The sequence below is a fragment of the Acanthisitta chloris genome, unplaced genomic scaffold (genome assembly GCF_000695815.1).
Source record: "Acanthisitta chloris isolate BGI_N310 unplaced genomic scaffold, ASM69581v1 scaffold6056, whole genome shotgun sequence".
NCBI classification, from domain to species: Eukaryota; Metazoa; Chordata; class Aves; order Passeriformes; family Acanthisittidae; genus Acanthisitta; species Acanthisitta chloris.
This window is the reverse complement of record NW_008678582.1, coordinates 9,035-29,111: the sequence shown is the minus strand read 5'-3', so window position 1 is coordinate 29,111 and position 20,077 is coordinate 9,035. Positions and strand designations below refer to the sequence as shown.

The window sequence follows — 20,077 nt, the reverse complement described above, 5'->3', positions numbered from 1 at the left end:
ATATGTGCATGGCTGAGGGTAAGAAATCTTACTGAAATAACAATATTTCAACTAGCATTTCAGATGTTACTGCATATTATTTTCAAAACTTGTTTATAACAGCTTACATATATACCTAGTCATCTGCAGAAGGGAAACAGATGTTGCAAGAAGTGCTCAAAGTATTCTGTATTTCACGAAACAGTGTAATGTGTAGCAAAACATCTATAACACAACAGCAAAATGTGTATTTACTGTTCAGAGTTCCCATTTACTTATAATATCCTGTAGCTTACATGTCCTACTAGTCTGTCTGTCCATCAGCATGTTTTTCACGAGACTGTGTACTGGCTGGCATCTGGCTGGGGCAGAATGTAGGACTTGAAATGCTGTTTGGATATTGAGGTGAAGACCGTGCGTCTGAGGTGTAGCTGAACACCTGCGGTTACCTAGCTTGGGTGCTGGTAAGTGGTATGGCTGTGATGATGCAGCATTTTCACAAAGTCAAGTAGCCCAACTGAAAAACTAGTTCTACCAGTCCAACAGAAAATGGAGTTATATATACTGGTTTGCACCCTGTAGCAAGCTGGCTTTGTCTTCATACCTTGTAGTTTAAGAACCAGTAAGACAGCAGATGGAAACAAGGAGCTAAGTAATCTCACTTAAGAAGTCTTATCTTAGTTGCTGTATGTCCATCAAATTTGCTAAGAAAAACCATGCTCCTAAATGAATTGGCCCATGGAGAACATGGTACTGTACTGTCCTGCATGAAGTTCGAATAGTTTGGTTCACTTTTCTTAGAGATTCAGCCAGGCATGTTACACTGGCTCTTACACAGAAACAAATGATTTTTTTTTTAATTCCATCTTGCATTAATAGAATCAGAGAATAGTTTGACTTGAGAGAGACTTTAAATGTCATCTACTCCAGTCTCTCTCTGGAGTAAACAGAAACATCACCTCCTAGTGTCTCTCCTCTGGACCTCCTCCAACAGATCCACATTGTTCCTGTGTTGAGGACCCCAGAGCTGGATGCAGTACTCCAGGTTGGATCTCACCAGAGTGGAGTACAGGAGCAGAATTGCTTCCCTCGACCTGCTGCCCACACTGCTTTGGATGCAGCCTGGGACATGCTTGGCTTTCTGGGCTGCAGGCACACATTGCCAGTTCATGTCTAGCTTTTCATCCACTGATACTCCCAAGTTCTTCACAGGGCTGGATCTCAATCCCTTCATCCCTCAGCCTCTACTGACACCAAGGGTTGCCCTGATGCAGGTGCAGCACCTTGCACGTGGCCTTGTTGAACCTCATGTTGTTTCCATGGGACCCGTTCCTTGAGCTTATCCAGCTCCCTCTGGATGGCATCCCATCCCTTAGGCATGTCAGACACATCACTCAGCTTGGTGTCATCTGCAAACTTGCTGAGGGTGCAGTTGATCCCACTGTCAGTTGTCATTGATGAAGCTGTTAAATAGTTCTCATCCCAATATGGACCCCTGAAGGACACCACTCATCGTTGGTCTCCATCTGGACATTGAGCTATTGACAATTACCCTCTGGATATGACCATCCAACCAATTCCTCATGCACCAAACAGTCCATCCATCAAATCCGTATCTTGCCAATTTAGAGAGAAGGATGTTGTGGGTAACCATGTCAAAGGTCCAGATAGATGACAACATCTGTAGCTCTTCCCTTGTCCACTGTTCAGAGGCCTTGTAGAGCTCTTGTTATTATTTCCAAATTACTTTTGTGAAGCTGTGGTCAAGCTAACTTGACACTTTTAAATTGATTTGAGAAGGCACTTGAAGGACAGTATAGTAATTTTTTTCACTCTTGATGAGTGTGAGGCTTCTGCATCCTTCTTAGGTGCACCTCTTGGCCACTATAAATTGGAAGCAGAACTTGAATTTCCCAATTTGACTTGTGTAACATTCGTGGTGAATATGATTGTTACTCCCCATTTCACAGCAAGTTTAAACATCAGTTTGAGAGCTTCAAGCAGTAGGTGTGAATTAAGAAATTATGTGTAAAGGGAAGTAAGAAGCTTTGAGGACTGATTTGCTGCAATGAGTATCTGTGACTATGCAATCTGATTCCTTTGTGGTGTGTTTTAATATCTTATTTCATATGTCTAGATCACCTTTTATGCACAGTTCACATGGAAAGGCATGTCAGTACATTTATTGTGAGTTATCTCAAGACTGAACTTTAAGAAAACCTACTATCTGTGTGGAGTAAATGATGACTAATATATATGAGTTACTTGCAAGAGCTGTCTTGCTGTGGCATATATTCCAACATAATTTGACCACAGACTTTGATCAGTTTTTTTTACCTGTGAGGACAATTGAGAAAGTAACGTTTTGATATAATGTGGCATTTTGTTTCTCTGTGCCTGTGTGAAGCCTAATTTAAAACTTGCCAGTGGTTACAGTGTACTGAGGTGTATAAATTTGATGCAAATGTAGAAGTTTGCTTCTACTAATGGAGTTGTTGGATACAGCAAAAAATCAAGCACAGCATAGAGAAATTTCTTGCAATCACTCAGTCACTTAAGCGAATACCTTGTAATGGACTATTTCCTAATCCTTATCACCTGGTAAATGTCTTTCTGCAGATTTGGTGTTGGTCTTGCCATAATGGTGCTGCTCTTCTCAAAATGTCTGCTTTTCCCAAAGAACAGGATGACAGCACTGCACAAACGCAAAAAGCCTTCTTGGATGGGTCAGTAATAGCTATTCTGTCCACAACACTTTGCTTGGTATGGACCTTGCTTCTCTTTTTCCATATATGCTTTATCTTTTAAGCTTTCACACATCAGGAAACAAGTTCTAGATGTAATAGTTTTCTGTAGTGGAATGTGTTTAAGCTCTTGACGTAACGGCATTGGTCAGTTTTGCAGGACTGGAACTTCAGTGAAGGCTTATTTGTGGAAATTTGTGATTCCTCAGACATATATATATATATTTGTGTGTGTATCTGAAATATTAGACATATATATGTCTGAGGAATCTATGTGCAAACTGTGGTGTGTTATTTAGGTAAAGCTGCACCTAAGTGTGTCAAATATAATTCGAGTATCATTAGCTGATGGGATCAATTGTGTTTGCAAGTAAGAGAAATCTAGGCTCCAGCTCTAAACATGGATTTGCAAACTGAGTTTTTAAGACTGTCGTCGTCTGAGAACTAGATTTGTGTTTTTTAATAACTTTAGATAAAGTGAGCTAAAATGTCTGAGACAGTCTAGCAGTTCACTACTGCAGCTGTCAGTTGTGATGGCAGACAACACTTTTTCAGCTGAGTTAGTTAGCCGAATTAGTTCAGCAGTTTGGCAAAAATGCTGAAGTTTAACTAAAGGGGAAGAGTCCAGCTGCCTGACTGAGTGTTATGGTTATGTCTTGTTGCTCTTTATTTCTGTCTTTTTTTTTAACCTGTTGGGTGTCCTGGGGAGAATTTCCTGCTTAGCAGCCAGCTGTTAGATCAGACTCACGCAGCTGGTACTTTCAACATTAGGTCCTTGGTCTTACAGATGGAGGGCCAGTTAATCACATAGAACTAACAGAAAATAGCTTAATGAGCCTGTTGAAACCTCTTTTGTTTATGAAATTCATTATAGTTGCATAGGAAAGGCTTTTGATCCTGCCTGCAGATTCTCTAATGTTTCTGTCCTGAAATGGAGAAGTTTATATGACTCATAACTCACTTTAATGCTATTCCATGATGTGAAATCAAGTAAAACTAGCAGTGAACTGTAACAAGGTGTCAACCGATATTTTGATCTCCTGTCTTGGACCATTTGAACTTGGGGCAGTATTGCTGGTTTTCTTTGCTGTGGAGTATTGGTGCTTAACTACTCGTATCTAAGAATATATCTACAAGTTGTCCATAAGGGTGTGTTAATGTGCCATTGTAATAGTACCCTGAACTCAGGCACAGAGCAGGTCTTTACAATTAACAGCTTCTCTTATTGAAAAAGCTGTTCAGAGCCAGGTTTTCTAGCACAAATTGTTTACGTCTTTACTGCTTCACTTGGAAGAAGTCTTGCATTTGACCAGTGATTGCTTTCCCTTAGTTCTCTGAACTGATGCATCTTCCAGTAGGTCTAGTATCCTGTGTTTCCGATGTGGATGCCTGTAGTGCTCACTTAAAGCAGGCTTCTGTGCTACAACATACAGGAAACAAAGCACTTTGTCCTGCCTGGAAAAGTGCCCATGAGGCGTCACTTCTGAAGTATGAGCTAGGGCAACAGTTCCCAGGTCTTGGCAATAAAAACCATCATGATGGCAAACATACTTAGTAAGCTGATGTTCATCTGAGCTCTGGAACTGGAAGGAGAGAGGATGTTCTGGGTCCCAAACAAAGCTTCATCTGGCTTGGTATTTTTTCCTTTCCTATAAGGGAAAAAATTAGCAGATATATAGGGAAATGCAAAGTATTTTGTCTCATTTGAGTCCAAATTGTTTCTTTTACTCATATGTTTCATTAGCAGACCTGGCAGCTACGTATGAGAGTGTAATTTGGTTGGTAGAAGTGAAGAGAAATTGTAAGCTTCTGCTGGCAGGTTTGGGTGTTTCTGTCTATCTTCTCTTGCTGTATTCACTTCTAAATAACCTACTTTCAAAGTGATTTTGTTGTGTCTAGTGAAGACAATACTGGAGAAGCAGTAGTAAAAATAAAGTAGTACTTGTAATATTCATAACTGCACAAATATAATTTTATTGGTGTAACAGGTGAAAACATCAAATCTTGTTGTAAGCTTGTAGGCAGCCTTCCAGACAGTACTTCAAAATGCATGGAGGCCACTAGCTTTCTGGGGTATCTTTTGGTATCACAGCTCTTTCCCAAACTATGCCTATTAACTTTGTCTTCAGTGATAACAGTTGGTGCATTATTTGACTCACAAAGCAGAAGGCTTTAATCTCTTGATGTTTTGATTTAGAATCTATAAGACAATTAGCAAACCTCCCTATGAACTCCTGAGGACAGATGACTTGTCAAGCAGCCTTCCATCTCTGCAAGATATCCAGACTGCATACACGAGATTTAAACAGCTGTTTTTGATAGGTAAGTCAAGCTTTAAAGCAAAGTGTAACAATGCTGTGCTGTGTCTCATGAATGCAGTCATTTTCTTGATTGGTGTCTTTTGAGGGTAGTTAAAAGCAGATTTTAAAATATGTAGGTGAAGACTGCTCGTATGTCTGGCACACTGCTGAAGGTTTGTGGTTCTTAGACTTATTGCCTCCTGCTATTACAGTATCTGAAAATTAATTTTAAAGGGAGTGTCCATGGAGCCCAAGTGTTAGTTGGAGTACACTAGCTGGAGAGAAGTTTATGGGAGAGGTTTTTCAGTCTTCTCTGGTGCATTGAAATTGAATGTTCAGTGTCAACCTTTTAAGCCTCTGTGTTATGTCAAGATTTGAGTCTAAAAGCTAATTACTTTTTGCCCTAGCTTCTGTTACACACAAGTCACATCTCAAAACATATGAAGCTGCTTAAATTTAGTCACCCTGGCTGTAGAGCTAACCATGACTACTGTAAGTAGAAGTCCACTTGAAAGAAGTAAAATGGAATGAATAAAAGTAAAGTGAAGTAGAAGTAAAAGTAGAAATGAGGATGGTGAAGGGACTCGAGCACAAGTGCCATGAGGAGAGGCTAAGGGAGTTGGGGTTGTTTAGCCTGGAGAAGAGGAGGCTCAGGGGAGACCTTATCCTCCTCTACAACTCCCTGAAAGGAGGTTATAGTCAGGTGGGAGTTGGTCTCTTCTCCCAGGCAACCAGCAGTAGGACAAGAGGGCACAGACTCAAGCTCTACCAGGGGAGGTTTAGGTTGGATATTAGGAAGAGATTTTTTACAGAGAGAGTAATCAGGCATTGGAATGGGCTGCCTGGGGAGGTGGTGGATTCACCATCCCTGGAGGTTTTCAAGCTGAGACTGGATGTGGCACTTAGTGCCATGGTCTAGTAACGATGGTAGGGTTGGACTCGATGATCTTTGAGGTCTCTTCCAACTCGGCTGACTCATGGAAGCCATGTGAAAGTATACTCTAGGCTTTCAGACTTCTTTTTCTGAGACTCTTTAACTGTTTTACTGTTATGGAACTGTACTTCATCGTCACCTCTTGACATGAAAAAAGCTTCACTCCAGCTTGTGATAAAAGGTATTTTCCAGAGTTTCAGTGTGAGGATTTTTGTCCAGAGTACACTGTCAAATCCCGAGTGAATCTTAAGAGCTAAAAATAATTACATGTCTCTTAATGTAGTTTCTGGTAACACCCTCCTATAGGAAAAAGGTCAAAGCCTGAATTGAAGTCATTTGACATCTCTCAAGAAATACTGCATATTTCAACGATGTCATTGTATCAGTGTCTTAGATTGTTTGATATGAAAAGGAATATGTTAAACTGCAATGCAGTTAATATTTTTGTATTACAGCTTTTTAAATAAGGTTTGTTACTAGACTGTCCCTCACTGAATGTAGCACTATGCACTAGCAAAGCTGACCATATCCTGGGCTGTATCCAAAGCGGTGTGGGCAGCAGACTGAGGGAGGGGATTCTGCCCCTCTGCTCTGTTCTGGTAAAACCCCACCTGAAGTGCGGCATCCAGCCCTGAGGGATCCCCAATATAAGAAGGACATGGACTTGCTGGAGTGAGTCCAGAGGGAGACCATGAAGATGATCAGGGGGCTGGAGCACATCACAGGCTGAGAGAGTGGAGGTTGTTCAGTCTCCAGTCAGGCTCCAGAGGAAGATATTTTTTTTTTAAATGTGTAATGAACAGGATAAGGAGCATAGGCATGGAGAGAGAACAGCGACAGGAACAAAACAAACACACACCTGTGCAGCTGAGGGTCAGAGATTAAAGATGCAGAAGAGACAGAAGTGTACATGCGCTGGAATTAAACATTGGTAGTATATGAAGAGAGTTTAGGAGATGAGCAGTTATATCACACTGGCCTCTTGTCCCTGTGGTGGCTTCAGTTCTTCATGTTTCTGTGTGTCTCTGGTTTATCACTAGCAGAACTATTGTAGACCTTGGGTTTCAAGGTTTGTATCTTATGCAAGAAAGGTAATGTATTCTGGTTTTAATTGACTATGCCAGCTAGTGAGAGCTTTTCAGTTTTTGTTTACTAGCTTGAAAAGAAATAAAAGCAACAGAGATTTAGGTTGCATTAAAAAAACACTTTTTAACCTAGTGAAATTTGTAAGAGTTTCATGACTGCAGTATTGTACTTGGCCTCCTAGTTTGTTAGCCGTTCCCTTTTTATATATTTTAATGCCTCTTCATTGCAGTGAAAACTGTTTAACACCTTTCAGGTAGTCTTACATTCCATAAATCTGTGTAACCTACTTCTGAAAGCCATTAACGTTTCTGGATCTGATGCTAATGATTTTCAAAATCCAGACTCCTTATGTTAAGTCTTATATAGATCATCACCTCTGATTAAACTTACTTTCTTCTCTTTTCCCATTTTGTCGACAAATTTATTTACCTGGTTTGATTGTAATGAACCTTCAACATAGTTTTTCTAAAAGCCTATGGTGCTGTAAAATTTCACTGGTGTTTGTAGGACTATTTCACTTCCTCATTTAGTTACAGGGAGTCAACTTGAACAATTAGAATTTGGTAACTCCTTAGTATTGGTTGGCTTATGTCTGTTCATAACTGAAGGGTAATACAATGAATGGCTGTTAAGTAGCACTGTGTATATGTGAACAAACCAATTTTTGGGTTGCTTTGGGTTTTTTGCAGATAACAGTACAGACTTCTGGGCAACTGATGTGAAATGGTTTTCATTACTGGAGAGCACAAATTGGCTAGAGATAATCAGGTTTGCTATGTCTTCAGCTTTGTTTCAAATTGATGGTAAATGTGTATAGAGTTTTCTATCTGGTTTCATGAAATGTAATGGCATTCTTCACTGGCAGTAGAAAAGAAAATTAAGACATACTTATGGTCGCAGTTGCATATCTTTTTTCTGTAACTTGAGATGGCATTTTTACAGTGCAGGCTTGTGTTAAGCCTCCCACGTTAAGGATGTGAGAAGCTGCAGATCATTCCAATTACAACTCTTCCATCAAACCTATTGAAAATATAGATCCAGTAATTTTCCTCCTGCACTTAGTCACCAAACTCGAGAATCCTTTTTGTTTCTTGCATGAAACCTGTTCCGTGTCTCTCACTAGCCTTGATGTTCTTCCCTGTATCTCTGCTTCTGTAATATCCTTTAGGATGCGATGAACAAAATGTTCAAGATGTTAGCCCACCAAAGCTTTATAAAATGTCAGTTGTTCTCAGTTTTGTCCCCTTCCTGTCCTGATTCTTCCTCAGGTTCTTTTTTCTTCTCTCTGCAGTCCACAGTAAGTGTTGGAATGGTGTTGGCTAACTAACTGGAACAAACAATCTGACAACTCCATGCTTATAAATAAACTTGCAGTTTCTATTAGTGATCTAAGCAGTTGCAAGAATCCTAATTTGTGTGCAAACCTTTGCTAAAAATAACCAATTTCATGAAGATTTAGATCTCGAAACAAACTACATTATATCTGGTTTTATGTGATCTTTAATTCCACTGAGTCTTCCCTGTGTAATGATAATCTCTGAATAAATTTTTGTATGTTTACGAGATCTGATTGCTGATCCTTCCCTCTGCCTCTTAAAACCAGATTGTGGAAGAAATGTAGTTTGTAAGATTAGAACTTAAATGTGGTGCTGCTGACACTTTCCAGGAAAAAGAGATCTGGCTCTTAGCAAGTGTAGTACTTCAGTGTGTGATGGCTACTGCTGATCCAGAATAAAGTATTGCTTTGTAACAACTGGAAATGCATGATCAAATAAGATACCTCTTGAAAGTTTGTTGGTGAAGCCAAACAGTTCTTAATTTACACAGGTTGGGCATGGGTTTTGTGTTATAAAGTACTAGTCAAGTTTAGTACCATGACATTCTAACCCCATCTAAGGGAAACTAATATAAGAATCTTAATTATAAAAATGCTATGAAAATGTTGTCTTAAATTTTCTTGTGCCACAACAGGCGAGTCTTGAAGAAAGCAATAGAAGTTGCTGAGTGTCTGGAAAGACAGCATACAAATGTTCTCCTTATAGGTAAGAATTTAAGAAGATTGTCCTGTTTATTTTTTTAAATTCATTTTGATGTAATAATGGTAGAGGCTTGTAAAATTCATAGCATACCAGGCATCTAAATATTTTGTGCTCCTGGATATGCTTCCTGTAGGTAAAAAAACATGGTAAGCATAATTCCAGGCTGAAAGAACTATGTTGTGAATGAGAAAGTTGCTGATAAATCGGCTGGAGAGTCATGCATAAAGAAGTGGTAGCATTCCTGTTTCCTAATTTATTTTATTAAAGGTCTCCTGGACCTCTTGCTGTAATTAAAGGGGGTGGGGGAACCACGTCTACACTACATCTACCAGTAACACGAAGACTTTCTAAAAGGACTTTTTAATGTTTAGATACACACTGAATACTATATAGTCTCTTTATGAAAAATACATGAAAGAATATGCTTACTGTGCACATGTTGAGCAGTTTGTTTTCCTAGACAGGGTAAAGTAATCACATGGAAAACCAAACCTGATGTTAACCATTAAGTTACTCTTGGATTGGCAGTTTAGTTGTTTTTTTCACATGTGTTGCCCTCTGAGAAATGTAGCATGAAGAAGAGATGTTTTGGGAAGGCAGCTGAAAGGTGAGGAATGCATGTTGCATGAGGAGGCGGAGTCACACCTTGTGAAAAGATGCCTGGAGGATAGGAAGGGTAAGGACATGTAGCTGGACTGGTAGCACAGGGCAGGAGGTGCAGTGTGTCCATTACGAGAGACTGATGGGCATAGGCATGTAAGTTATAGCAGTAAAAGCTTGGAGGTTTGCAGGTTTTATTGTCCAAGTATTTTCTTACTGAAACTGTATAAGTAACCTTACGTTTTAACAAAGGGAAGTATTGGAAACATGGATTAATTTCTCCGTGATGGTATAACACTTGAAAAAGAAATTCTGGGCTTGTCTGATCTTGAAATACGATTTTGTTTATGTGAAACTAGCAATGGTTTTCTTTCTTACACAGTTTTAGGAATGGGTTAGTAGACAATATGATTTCTGTTCTTTTCTGCAGAAGAGAGTGCTACTGATCTGTGCTGTGTAATCTCTAGTCTGGTTCAAGTGATGATGGATTCATACAGCAGAACAAAGTCAGGGTTTCAGAGCCTAATTCAGAAGGAGTGGGTAATTGGAGGACATTGCTTTTTGGATCGTTGTAACCACTTACACAGAAGTGAAAAAGAGGAGGTATGATTATTTTATTACATTCCTTGATTACTATTTAAAAGTTTACTCAGCATAAGAAGGGATTTAGCTGTTACTCCAGAAGTTCCGATTACTCTGAGGATCTTTTATGTTTTGTTTTATGGGTTCACATTTGTGTAGTGTCACTGTTTTTGCTGTTTAGAGGTCAGCAATGTCTTTGTAACTAAAGAGAACAAATGTAAAATTTCCTATTCAGTCTTGGAGTCTTTTGACAGACATGTCTGTTGTATTCTTGAAAACTGTGTTAAGTGGTAGTAGTGTCCACAGAAATAGCTCAAGTGAATTGCCTGTTCTGGTCACATCTAGAGCTCAACTTTATACTATCTTGCTAAACATTGCGGTCTCACCTCTCCACGGTTGTTTATATTTTGGGATTAGATCAGATTGCTATATAGAATGGAAATAACAAGTGTAAACTGACTAGTTCTGATCAAGAATTGCTATAAATTAGTTTTGCTTTGCCAACTTTAAAAGGTTTCATAGTGACAACTTTCAAACTCAGGGTAGAAATGCTCATCTCTTCTGTTGATAATTGGCCACCGGTAGCTCATATGATACTTCTTCAGAGTTCAGCCAAATGTATATGCAGCAGTTCTGTAATTGACCAGGCTTCTTGCCACAAGATTTGTATCTAGAGACACTAAACACTGTAACATAAATAGTCTGCTTGATAGAACAACTGTTTTTTCTGAAACTGAAGCAGTATTTTCTTTTCTTAGGCTCCTGTTTTTCTGCTCCTGCTAAATTGTGTCTGGCAGTTGGTACAACAGTATCCTCCAGCATTTGAGTTCACAGAAACTTACTTGACTGTCTTGTCAGACAGCCTCTATGTGCCTATTTTTAGCACTTTCTTCTTCAACTCACAACATCAAAGAGACACTAGCGCGGTAAGGGTTTGTTACTTTGTGGATGCAGTGTGTTGGAAAACAAGTTTGACCAACAAGCAAAGAACACTCAAATAAGCTAATTCCCTAGCAGTACCTTTTTCCATACTTATCAAAGTGCCTTGAAGGGTGAATGAGTGCAGTTTTGGGTGTAAGGAGTCAAGTTCAGGACTTAGCAGTTTATGATGACAAAGGGAATATATTGCTTTCAATGCATGGCTGTAGTTTGATGTTTGTGCTCTTCAATGGAAATGGAGCTCCTTAACTAACCTAAGAGAAATATCCATCTGTCCTGCAGAAAAAGTTATCTACGAAATTCTTGGATAGTATATTCTGTTGTCTTCCAAAATCAACATTTCCTGAATGTTGATTTATATTCAGTTCATGTTTTAGCCTAAGAAGCTGGAAGCAATGGGAGGACCCTCTACAAGGCTGCACAGAGACTTAAAAAAAGTGAAGATCACTGTCTCTTGTATAAATTAACTGTTGATCACAAAATCTAAACTGGTAGCACTGCATAACTGCAGTTAACTTTCAAGTCTGGAGTCCTAACATGCCCCTGTCTTTGAAGTATCCAAGTGTCTGTCTCCTACTTAACTTGAAAAATTCTAGCATTTTTTTCTTAGATTACTTAACCTTATTTTCAACTGAAAATCTAATTGCACTGTTACTGAATACCCAGAAAGCATGAGTGTTATTTAACTCCATGGACTTTTCTCTGAAAAGCCAGTTTCTTAATTTTACCTTGACTTGCTCAGAATTCCTTTCTTGCTGTATTAATTGTGACCTATTTGTTTTGGCAGAGTGGTGAAAGCCTCAAGACACAAAGTGGTCCTTTCAGATTTCTGACTGTGTGGGACTGGTCTGTGCAGTTTGACCCCAGGGCCCAGGCTTTTCTGAACAACCCTTTTTATGCAGAGAAACCAAAACCAGATAAAAGTCAACGGAAAACTCCACGATTCAAAGTAAGATATGTGCTGCTTAACTATTTTATTTTTTTTAATGATAGAAATACTTTGCACATCCTGTATTTCAAATGTGCTCACAGTGTAAGTATTGGTGCAAAGGCTTTTTTAATTGATAAAATACATGTATACCTCAGACTCACCTGGATTTTAGGGACCCAATTTGCATCTACCTCACTTGTAAATAACTGTTTTACAGTAATTATTCATAGCCTTGAAGTTAGGGGGTTTATTCTTCATACTTTTATGCAAGTATATTGGTAATTCATGTGATGTAACAATCAGGTGAGGTGCAGTGACATGATGGAAGTTAGTTTATTTTGTTGTTCCATGGAGTACCTTACTGAAATGCATGGCAGGTTTATAATTGCCTTACTAATTTTGTCCGAGTGTAACTAGAGTGTGTGAGTGCCCTTGGAGCGGGAAGGGGACCACCATCACCAAAAACTGCCCAGGGTATGGAGGATTATGGGACCACCTCGTTATTGGAAAGTAGCACAAACTCAGGAAAAAAAATTAGTCTGGAGTAGCCTCTTTCAGTTGTAATTTCCCTGCTGGTTGTTAAATTCTGTTCTGTTGTGGAGTGAGACACTGCCAGTATGATCTACAGCATTCATCTCTTATGCAGTGAGATGCAATGAGGAACCACTGAATAAAAACCAGAAAATAAGTGCTCTTTGATTTGTGACTAGCTTAATGTAAACATGGAAGCTTGTAATACTTGAATGTAAGCAAAGGATTTGACTTCTTCAGACAAAATTGTTTTATCAGTGTTACTTCATTGCTCTAGTCAGTGCAGAGAAGATATCTGGCAGTAGTAGGTATGTTCTGGAATACTTGGTGTATTAGCCATGAAAAAGTGATGGTTTAAACACAGCCACTGCTTTGGTATATATTGACTTTGCTTGCAAGTAATTTCTGAATGCAAGTTTGTTTTTATTCCTCTTAAAGCTGTTTTCTGAAGTCCCATCAATATTCATCTCAGTATTTTTCTTTTCTTTCCTCTTAAAGCATCAGCGGCAGCTTTCTTTGCCATTGACGCCAGCTAAACCTTCCTCAAAGAGAGGATTTTTCAGGGAGGAAACAGATCATTTAATTAAAAACATTCTGGGTAAAAGAATTGGCAAGTTCATAAATTCTTCAGATGAACCTCCTAATAGCTTGAGGGAGTTCTATGATAGCTGGCATAGCAAACCTGTTGACTATCATGGTCTTCTGTTACCTCGCATTGATGGCCCTGAAATCAAAGTCTGGGCACAGCGCTATTTGCGATGGATTCCTGAAGCCCAGCTTCATGGTGGTGGTACCATAGCTACAGCTGCCAAGATTTTGGACTTGATGGAGGAAGTGCAAAGTTTGCAGGAGAAGATGGATGAAGAACATAGTCAAGCTGTTTCTGGAGATGTACATTCTGTTACCACACTGAGAAATTCTGCCCGTTTGTCATCCTTGTTTCCATTTGCTTTACTTCAGAGACAGTCTGTCAAACCAGCTTTACCCACTAGCACCTGGAAAGACTTGGAAGATGAAGATGACTTGGTCAAGAGGGATGATGAATTTGTTGATCTAAGTGGGGATATGTTATAATGTGTACGTAAAGTACAGTATGGATTGTGTGTGGCTAAGCTCGGAGTTTTTAAATGCTGCATCTGCAGCCTTTTCAATGGATTTATGGGGTTAAAAAAACCTTGATTGGACAGAAGTACTTGCCGTAATTAACTGAGCATGTTTTGACGTTCCATTTCACTCTAACAATATTTAATGCAGAAACATATTTTTCGCATAGGTGTAATAAAAGCAGAAGTCATGGCTGGAGTAACTATATGGCCACTCTGTTTAAAAAGGAACACTTTCTGCTTGTAAAGGTGGAATACTAAATGCATACAGCAACAATCCTGCTGTCTTAACACCTCTTCCACTTATGCTAAGAGTACTGGAATTGGAAGTACTGTCACTAGAGACTTTAACACATCTGCATTTTCCCCCTATTTAAACACCAGAAGGTGCAACTAACTATGCATTTGGTTAGTTGCTTTTGACAGCTGAGGTATAAACTTGTGGTCACCAGAGGTTTTGTGTCTACTGTTGCATCCAGAGAAGTCATGTGCTTACCACCTCACCTTTGCTCACAGTGTTTGTCTGCGTGGTATTGCAGTAGCAGATTGGCTGCTCTGAGCCTGTGCATGCACTTAGCTTAAGGGTCAGATGCAAGAGCTTAACGACTCATTTCAAGTCTTAGTGTATGGCTGCTATGCTATATGCCCTCGCTGCCTTGGAATTTTAAGTTTGCTGTTAATTGTTAGAAATGGCCTGACTATGAGATTATAATTTGCCACAAGGTTTTTTTTCTCCTTTAAATAGAGCGAGAATTTCATTTTAGCTTTCCCCCATTGATGCCAGTTGCCTTTAAGGCTTTCTATAGCTTGCACTGAGACCTTCCACATAGGAGGGAAGACTATTTTCCTGTAATCCTGCAGTGAAGCAGGATTTGCAGTCTGTCGCCACTTGTTATGAGTTGGTGGTACAGCTTATGAATGTGGTGTTCGTACCATAGGAACACTTGCATCCTGTTGCTGGATGTTATAACAGTACCTCAGTGAAAAAAGCCATAAAGAAATGCCTGTTGACTTTGATGTACTGTGTGTGTTTATATAAAGTATTTTTACTGCATATAATTGTCCTTTGTAAAGCTGAATATTATTTGACTGTCAAATCTATTTTGAGCCCTTAAATTCTAGAACACCCCAAGAATGGATTCATGTCATAAAATCCGTTACACTGAGACGATAGACATTGAATGTTTTCTCTATTCTCATACCAACTTAGAGATCCATGCTGGAAAACTTGGCTGGTGGATCAACTGTTGCTTAAATTTGATCAGCTCAGTGAAACTGGGGATATTAAACTTTCTTACTGATTTATCGCTTCATACTGAGTTGTATTAATGTATAGCAACCATCCATCAGCAGCCCTCTAAAAATAAATTTTCATATGTAAAAATGAGGACTAGGGGAGAGCTTGATGCAACTATGCCAAACTGAAGCTTCCCAGCTCTTGATTGCCTTAAGTCTTAGTAGCACGAGTACAATACTTGAGTTTGTAGTGTTTTATTTAAAAATACACTAGTACTTATGCTTTCTTCTGTAATACCTATGATCTTACAGCTAGCACTTGGTAGAATGGGCTGTACAGCACCTTTCCTTCAGACTTTATTGTTCTAATTCATGTGACTCATGTATGCAATAATACTTTGCATGTCAAATGCACAGTGTATTATTGTGGTGAAGAAATACCTGTTGTTCTAAGGTCATTTGGGTTCAAGTGTTGTTTTTTTAGACTGCCATTAGAAAAAAAATATTAAAAGGATTTTTCTATACTTTTGATCAAACTGTTGTAATATTTCAATCATGAAGATTACATATTTATATTAAAGAACAGATGTTGGACATCTTATTTGTACATAAGTTATCAGAAGTATATATAGAAGAGAAACATATACCTGGAATTGAACATGGGAACACTTCTAATGTAGGCTAAATACCATTGTTACTGGTTTTCTGCACTGAGGGATTGGAAACGTACTTCATATTTTTACTCCAGGCTTCTGTTTATACCTCCAAGTTGTAACACTGAATGCAAGCTAGAAGCTTTACAGGTTATTATATTCTCTTTTTTTTTAATTGTTAAATACTGTCATTCCTCTCTAATGGGCTGTTTGGAGAGTGTCAATAAAATATACTTTCACATATTTGTCCTGAAATGAGAATGTGTGTTTAAGGTCCTATTTTGCAAATGATGTATTAAATCATAGCAGACTTTGACCACCTGCAGTGCCAAGGCTTTCCTAGTTATATCCTGGATTTTTACAGACTGATATGGGGAGGAAGCTGTGCAGTTTTGACCTGGCTGTACTTTCTGGAAAGGTGCACTCAGCATGGGACAGCAGAAAGTTCAGTGCACTGTAGTAGGATGACTATGGGAAGTTACCAAGGTGGTCTAGACACTGTCTGCTGAGTATCTGTATTTGGGGATTATTAAACACTTTATTTCTATCTTAGCAATGTACTTGTCTTCCTCCATATCCAGGGCAAACATGGTTCTTACGTGGCTAAACCAAGCAACTTCTTGAAATCCCTACAGCAGGGTGTTCCTCGGACTAAGTGTGTCTTTGAACATCGACTGTGAGGTGACCACAGTAAGCTGTAGAGTGCAAATTTAAAAAATTCTATTTTTTCAAGAGATTACAAATTCGTAGCTCCTGTTCAAAGCCAGCACTAGTGCAAATCACATATTCAAAAGCCATGCCACTTTAACATCCTCTTTGGGAAATACCCACAAGACTGTGCCAGGCTTGTTCTTGAAGCCTCATACAGCTACAGCTTATGCAGCAGCTGTGGGTCACGTTGCAGCACAAGGTGTGTCTGCCTCACCCACACCTTCTAAAGACCAGCGAGTGTACTTTGACCACTTGGCTTTGATGTAAGACTGTTCACTATTGAAAATGTTTAGCTATTGATGTGCAGCATATTGAAATGCAAACATGTACTTTACAAAGGTGCTTAAAGCCAGTGTGGCCTCCTGATCTCTTGCTCCAGCTAAAGCTTTGTCCATTTATGCTCAAACCATGGAAACAGAACTTCTTCAGGAGGTAGCAGAATACCTTCTGCTGAGGATTCTTACAATGGGTTAGTTTTGTCCCAGCACTCTAATCTATAGCTGGAGACCTCATACACAGTATTTACAGCTTGGTGCTCCCTCAGAAAGAGCAAGCTTTAACATAAAACTCTTTTAAAAATATGTGGGATGGATTTCATTTTCTGGGACAGGAAGGAGACCTGATTAGTGAACTAATGAGTCTAAAAAGAGCATTCTATATACAGAACTATATATATACTCTTCCAGGGTGAATTGAGAGGGGTGGGTGGAGTGAAAGGGGCAAACCCTTCTTAGGGTTTTGCATCCTTTACCTTTGTTTATAGTGAAGTTAACTTGTGACAAATGCTTTTTGTCAGCATTTGTGGGATGGCAGAACTTGGTGGGACAGTAGAGTTAACAGCAGAGTTATCTTGGAAAGGAGTGGACACAGAGGATGAGTATAGCTGATGTGAGCTGGAGAAACAATTGTGTGGGGAGGACACCACCATGTTGAATACAAAGGGAGTAAAAATGGGGTTGTTCAGGCTGTGTTACAAGAACACAGTTGAGACTAGATGGAGTTCTGAGTTCCTCTGCTTGAGAGGTAAGTTTGCCTTGAGTCACAGCTTTAAACTTGCTATGGAGGCTGAGAAGAGGTTAATAGAGGACTGCTGATATCTTGGCAAGTGTTTGTATGGGCAAGGGGTGCTTGGAGCTGCCACGTATTGGGCTACTCTGGAGCCTTTGCTCATGTGGAAGCTCTGTGCAACAGTAAATGATGCTGAGCGATTGCAACATGTTACTCTGCTCCCAGTGAGCATTTGGTTTCTCTTATTTCAGCAATCCAGTAAAATGAAACAGGTACTTCCCTTAATGTTATCCCTGAATGCTTAAAGCAGGTGAATAATATATACCTAGGAAATGCATTTGTAAATTATTTTGCAAACAGCAGAACTATGAAGTCTAACTTCCTGTAGTGTTGCTTTGTCTGGCCATACCCTGGTTCCCTCAACTTTGTCCTTTCTTCTGGCATTTTCTGCCCTTGCTCATGCTATAGCATCCGCAGTCACCATCCATCTCCTCACTGTTCCGAAGTCATATGCTGCACCAGCAGTTTGCAGGTTTGTCACTGCTGCTAACTTGCTGGACAAGTCAAATTCAGTGTCTTGCTTCCTATGGGTCCAAGCAAATGCACATGATTGGGCATGGCCAGGCCATGTGGCCTCCAGACTGCCTGCTGGAATCTAATAACTTTGGAAAAAAATTTTGTCAAGTACCATCAGAATTATCTACCAGTTTTCAAAGCAGGTGGGTGGACAGGACACTGATTAGCTGTCCTGTGTGGTTACTAAGGAAATCAGGGTGAGAGAATGGAACAAAACCACTGTAGATGCAGCTCAGGCATGATCCAAATCTGCAGTTCTCAGGCTCAAAGCGAGACTTTTCTCATAAGAAAATCTCATTTACAGTCAGATCAGGTATCCCAGTTTTCTCTTATGCAACATTTCTTTTTTTCTTTATCTCGTGTATTGTTTTTGTGTCCTGAACTAAAATTTTTGTTACTCTACAGGAGCCAAAATTCAGGCTATGGAACCACTGAGTTTCCTGGAAACCAACTGACGTTTCCATGAGTTCTGAAATGTCACTTACAATCCTTATTGTTATTTTTATTCCCATCTGAATAAAAAATTCTAATTAAGAACAGCTAACACAGCTAAAATTAATTCAGATTTTTGCTAGTAGTGTAAATCTGCAAGTATTTTATAAATACTAGTAGGCTTTTATACGTCAGTGCTTTGTGGGCTCACTGTGCAGTCAGTGGGATTCATTTCCTTTTGTGTTTTAGTGACATTGATTGAAAGTATGTTTATGCATGAATGTGATGACAGAGAAGCTAATTTTATGCAGAGGGTGTAAGTGCTCATTGCTTCATGTTTTGGTGATGATGCAAGAAGATATTTCACCTTTTGCTATGACCCCAATTCATAAATCAAAACAGGATGCTCCTCACCAGCCTCCTTGAGTTCACTACACAGGTGAACTCAGTTTGTTTCCTACAAGCCACTTCCTGCATTTTCCAGCTTCCCATCCCAGACATTCCACTGTGGGTTCACTCTTAAAACAGTCTTTCTTGACATGATTTTCTGATGGCTGTTCATTTAACTTCAGAAAAGACTGTTATTATACCTGCCAGCTGTACTTCATCTTTCCTGTTGCTGTCTCCTGAGGTGGTAGGAGTATCTGAAAGCCAGACAAGAAGTACTACATATGACTTAACCAGTCTTCTCAAAGGACAAGGTCTGTCATTTCCAGCCCATATGGAGCATTATTATTATTATTAATTATTGAGAGTAAGTAAAATCCTCCTGCACAGCATTTTTGACAAACAAAAACTGCGTCAAAGGAAAAGCAGGGTGATTATCCCAAGATGTGTTTTCTAACACAGCATATTTTCTGGTAGTTTCAGTACTTTTCCATGATGGTGCCTGCAGGGGAGAGTCACGAGTCAGCACGGAACGATGGTCTGTACTCCTAGCAGGTTTAGGTTTGGGTTTGGGTTGCACCCGATGTGGGGCAGATGCAGACAGCTGCCAAAGGGCATCCTGCTACGCATGGCCCAGTGGTGCACTCCCACCTTCGCTGTTAGTCTCAAGTAGCTGCCAGCTGATTTTATGGAAATAGGTGTTTTGCTTTTGTGGATTAGCTTTCTATAAAATCAGTTTGTTGATCTAAACCACCCCACGGAGGTGCGGGGGATGCCTCTCTCCACAGGCAGCCCCCAGTTAGAGCAGACGAGGTGAAAGGTGGAACCACAACAGCAGGAAATGTCACTCTTGAGCTGTAGTGTTGTTAATAAAGAGATAAACCCTGGGAACCACATCTAATGTGTGGCTAGCTGAAGTATTGTAAATAACATGCACAACCAACTTCTGCTATTTAACACTGATGAGAAAAAAAAAGAGAAAGAGAAGTTAAAAACACAACACAAAACAGCTTTGGTTGAGGTTGCCTGTAGAAGCCCTACTGGGTGATTTAAAGTATAGTTGCATTGGATCTGACCTGTTTGCCACAGTAGGAAGGCAAGTAAGGTAAGTAAACCCAGTGAATTCAATCTGCGGCCATCAAACATGCTTTGATGCTCTTCAGGCCTGTAGTTCCTTAGGCTGTGCTTTGTTTTGGCTGGCAGAGGTTTTAAATTTGATCATGCTGCCTGGGTGGTCAGTAAGAAGTGATTGAGGGCAGCTGTTGAAGAGCAAAAATCATGCTCTGACTTGCAATCTAGAAACAAC

At 39.6% G+C, this 20,077-nt stretch overlaps 1 protein-coding gene across 1 annotated transcript in view; it reads left to right on the top strand.

The window, feature by feature from the left end:
* Positions 1 to 13,787, top strand: part of MTMR12 (myotubularin related protein 12) — a gene marked incomplete at its 5' end in the record, with an annotated part of 21,708 nt that extends 7,921 nt beyond the window's left edge. The window contains 8 exons of the mRNA XM_009076942.1: positions 2,599 to 2,705; positions 4,921 to 5,045; positions 7,733 to 7,811; positions 9,015 to 9,085; positions 10,113 to 10,285; positions 11,023 to 11,190; positions 11,991 to 12,152; positions 13,164 to 13,787. Of these exons, the coding sequence (XP_009075190.1) occupies positions 2,599 to 2,705; positions 4,921 to 5,045; positions 7,733 to 7,811; positions 9,015 to 9,085; positions 10,113 to 10,285; positions 11,023 to 11,190; positions 11,991 to 12,152; positions 13,164 to 13,739 (1,461 nt within the window). The remainder of the gene's footprint in view (positions 1 to 2,598; positions 2,706 to 4,920; positions 5,046 to 7,732; positions 7,812 to 9,014; positions 9,086 to 10,112; positions 10,286 to 11,022; positions 11,191 to 11,990; positions 12,153 to 13,163) is intronic.
* Positions 13,788 to 20,077: the final 6,290 nt, after the last annotated feature.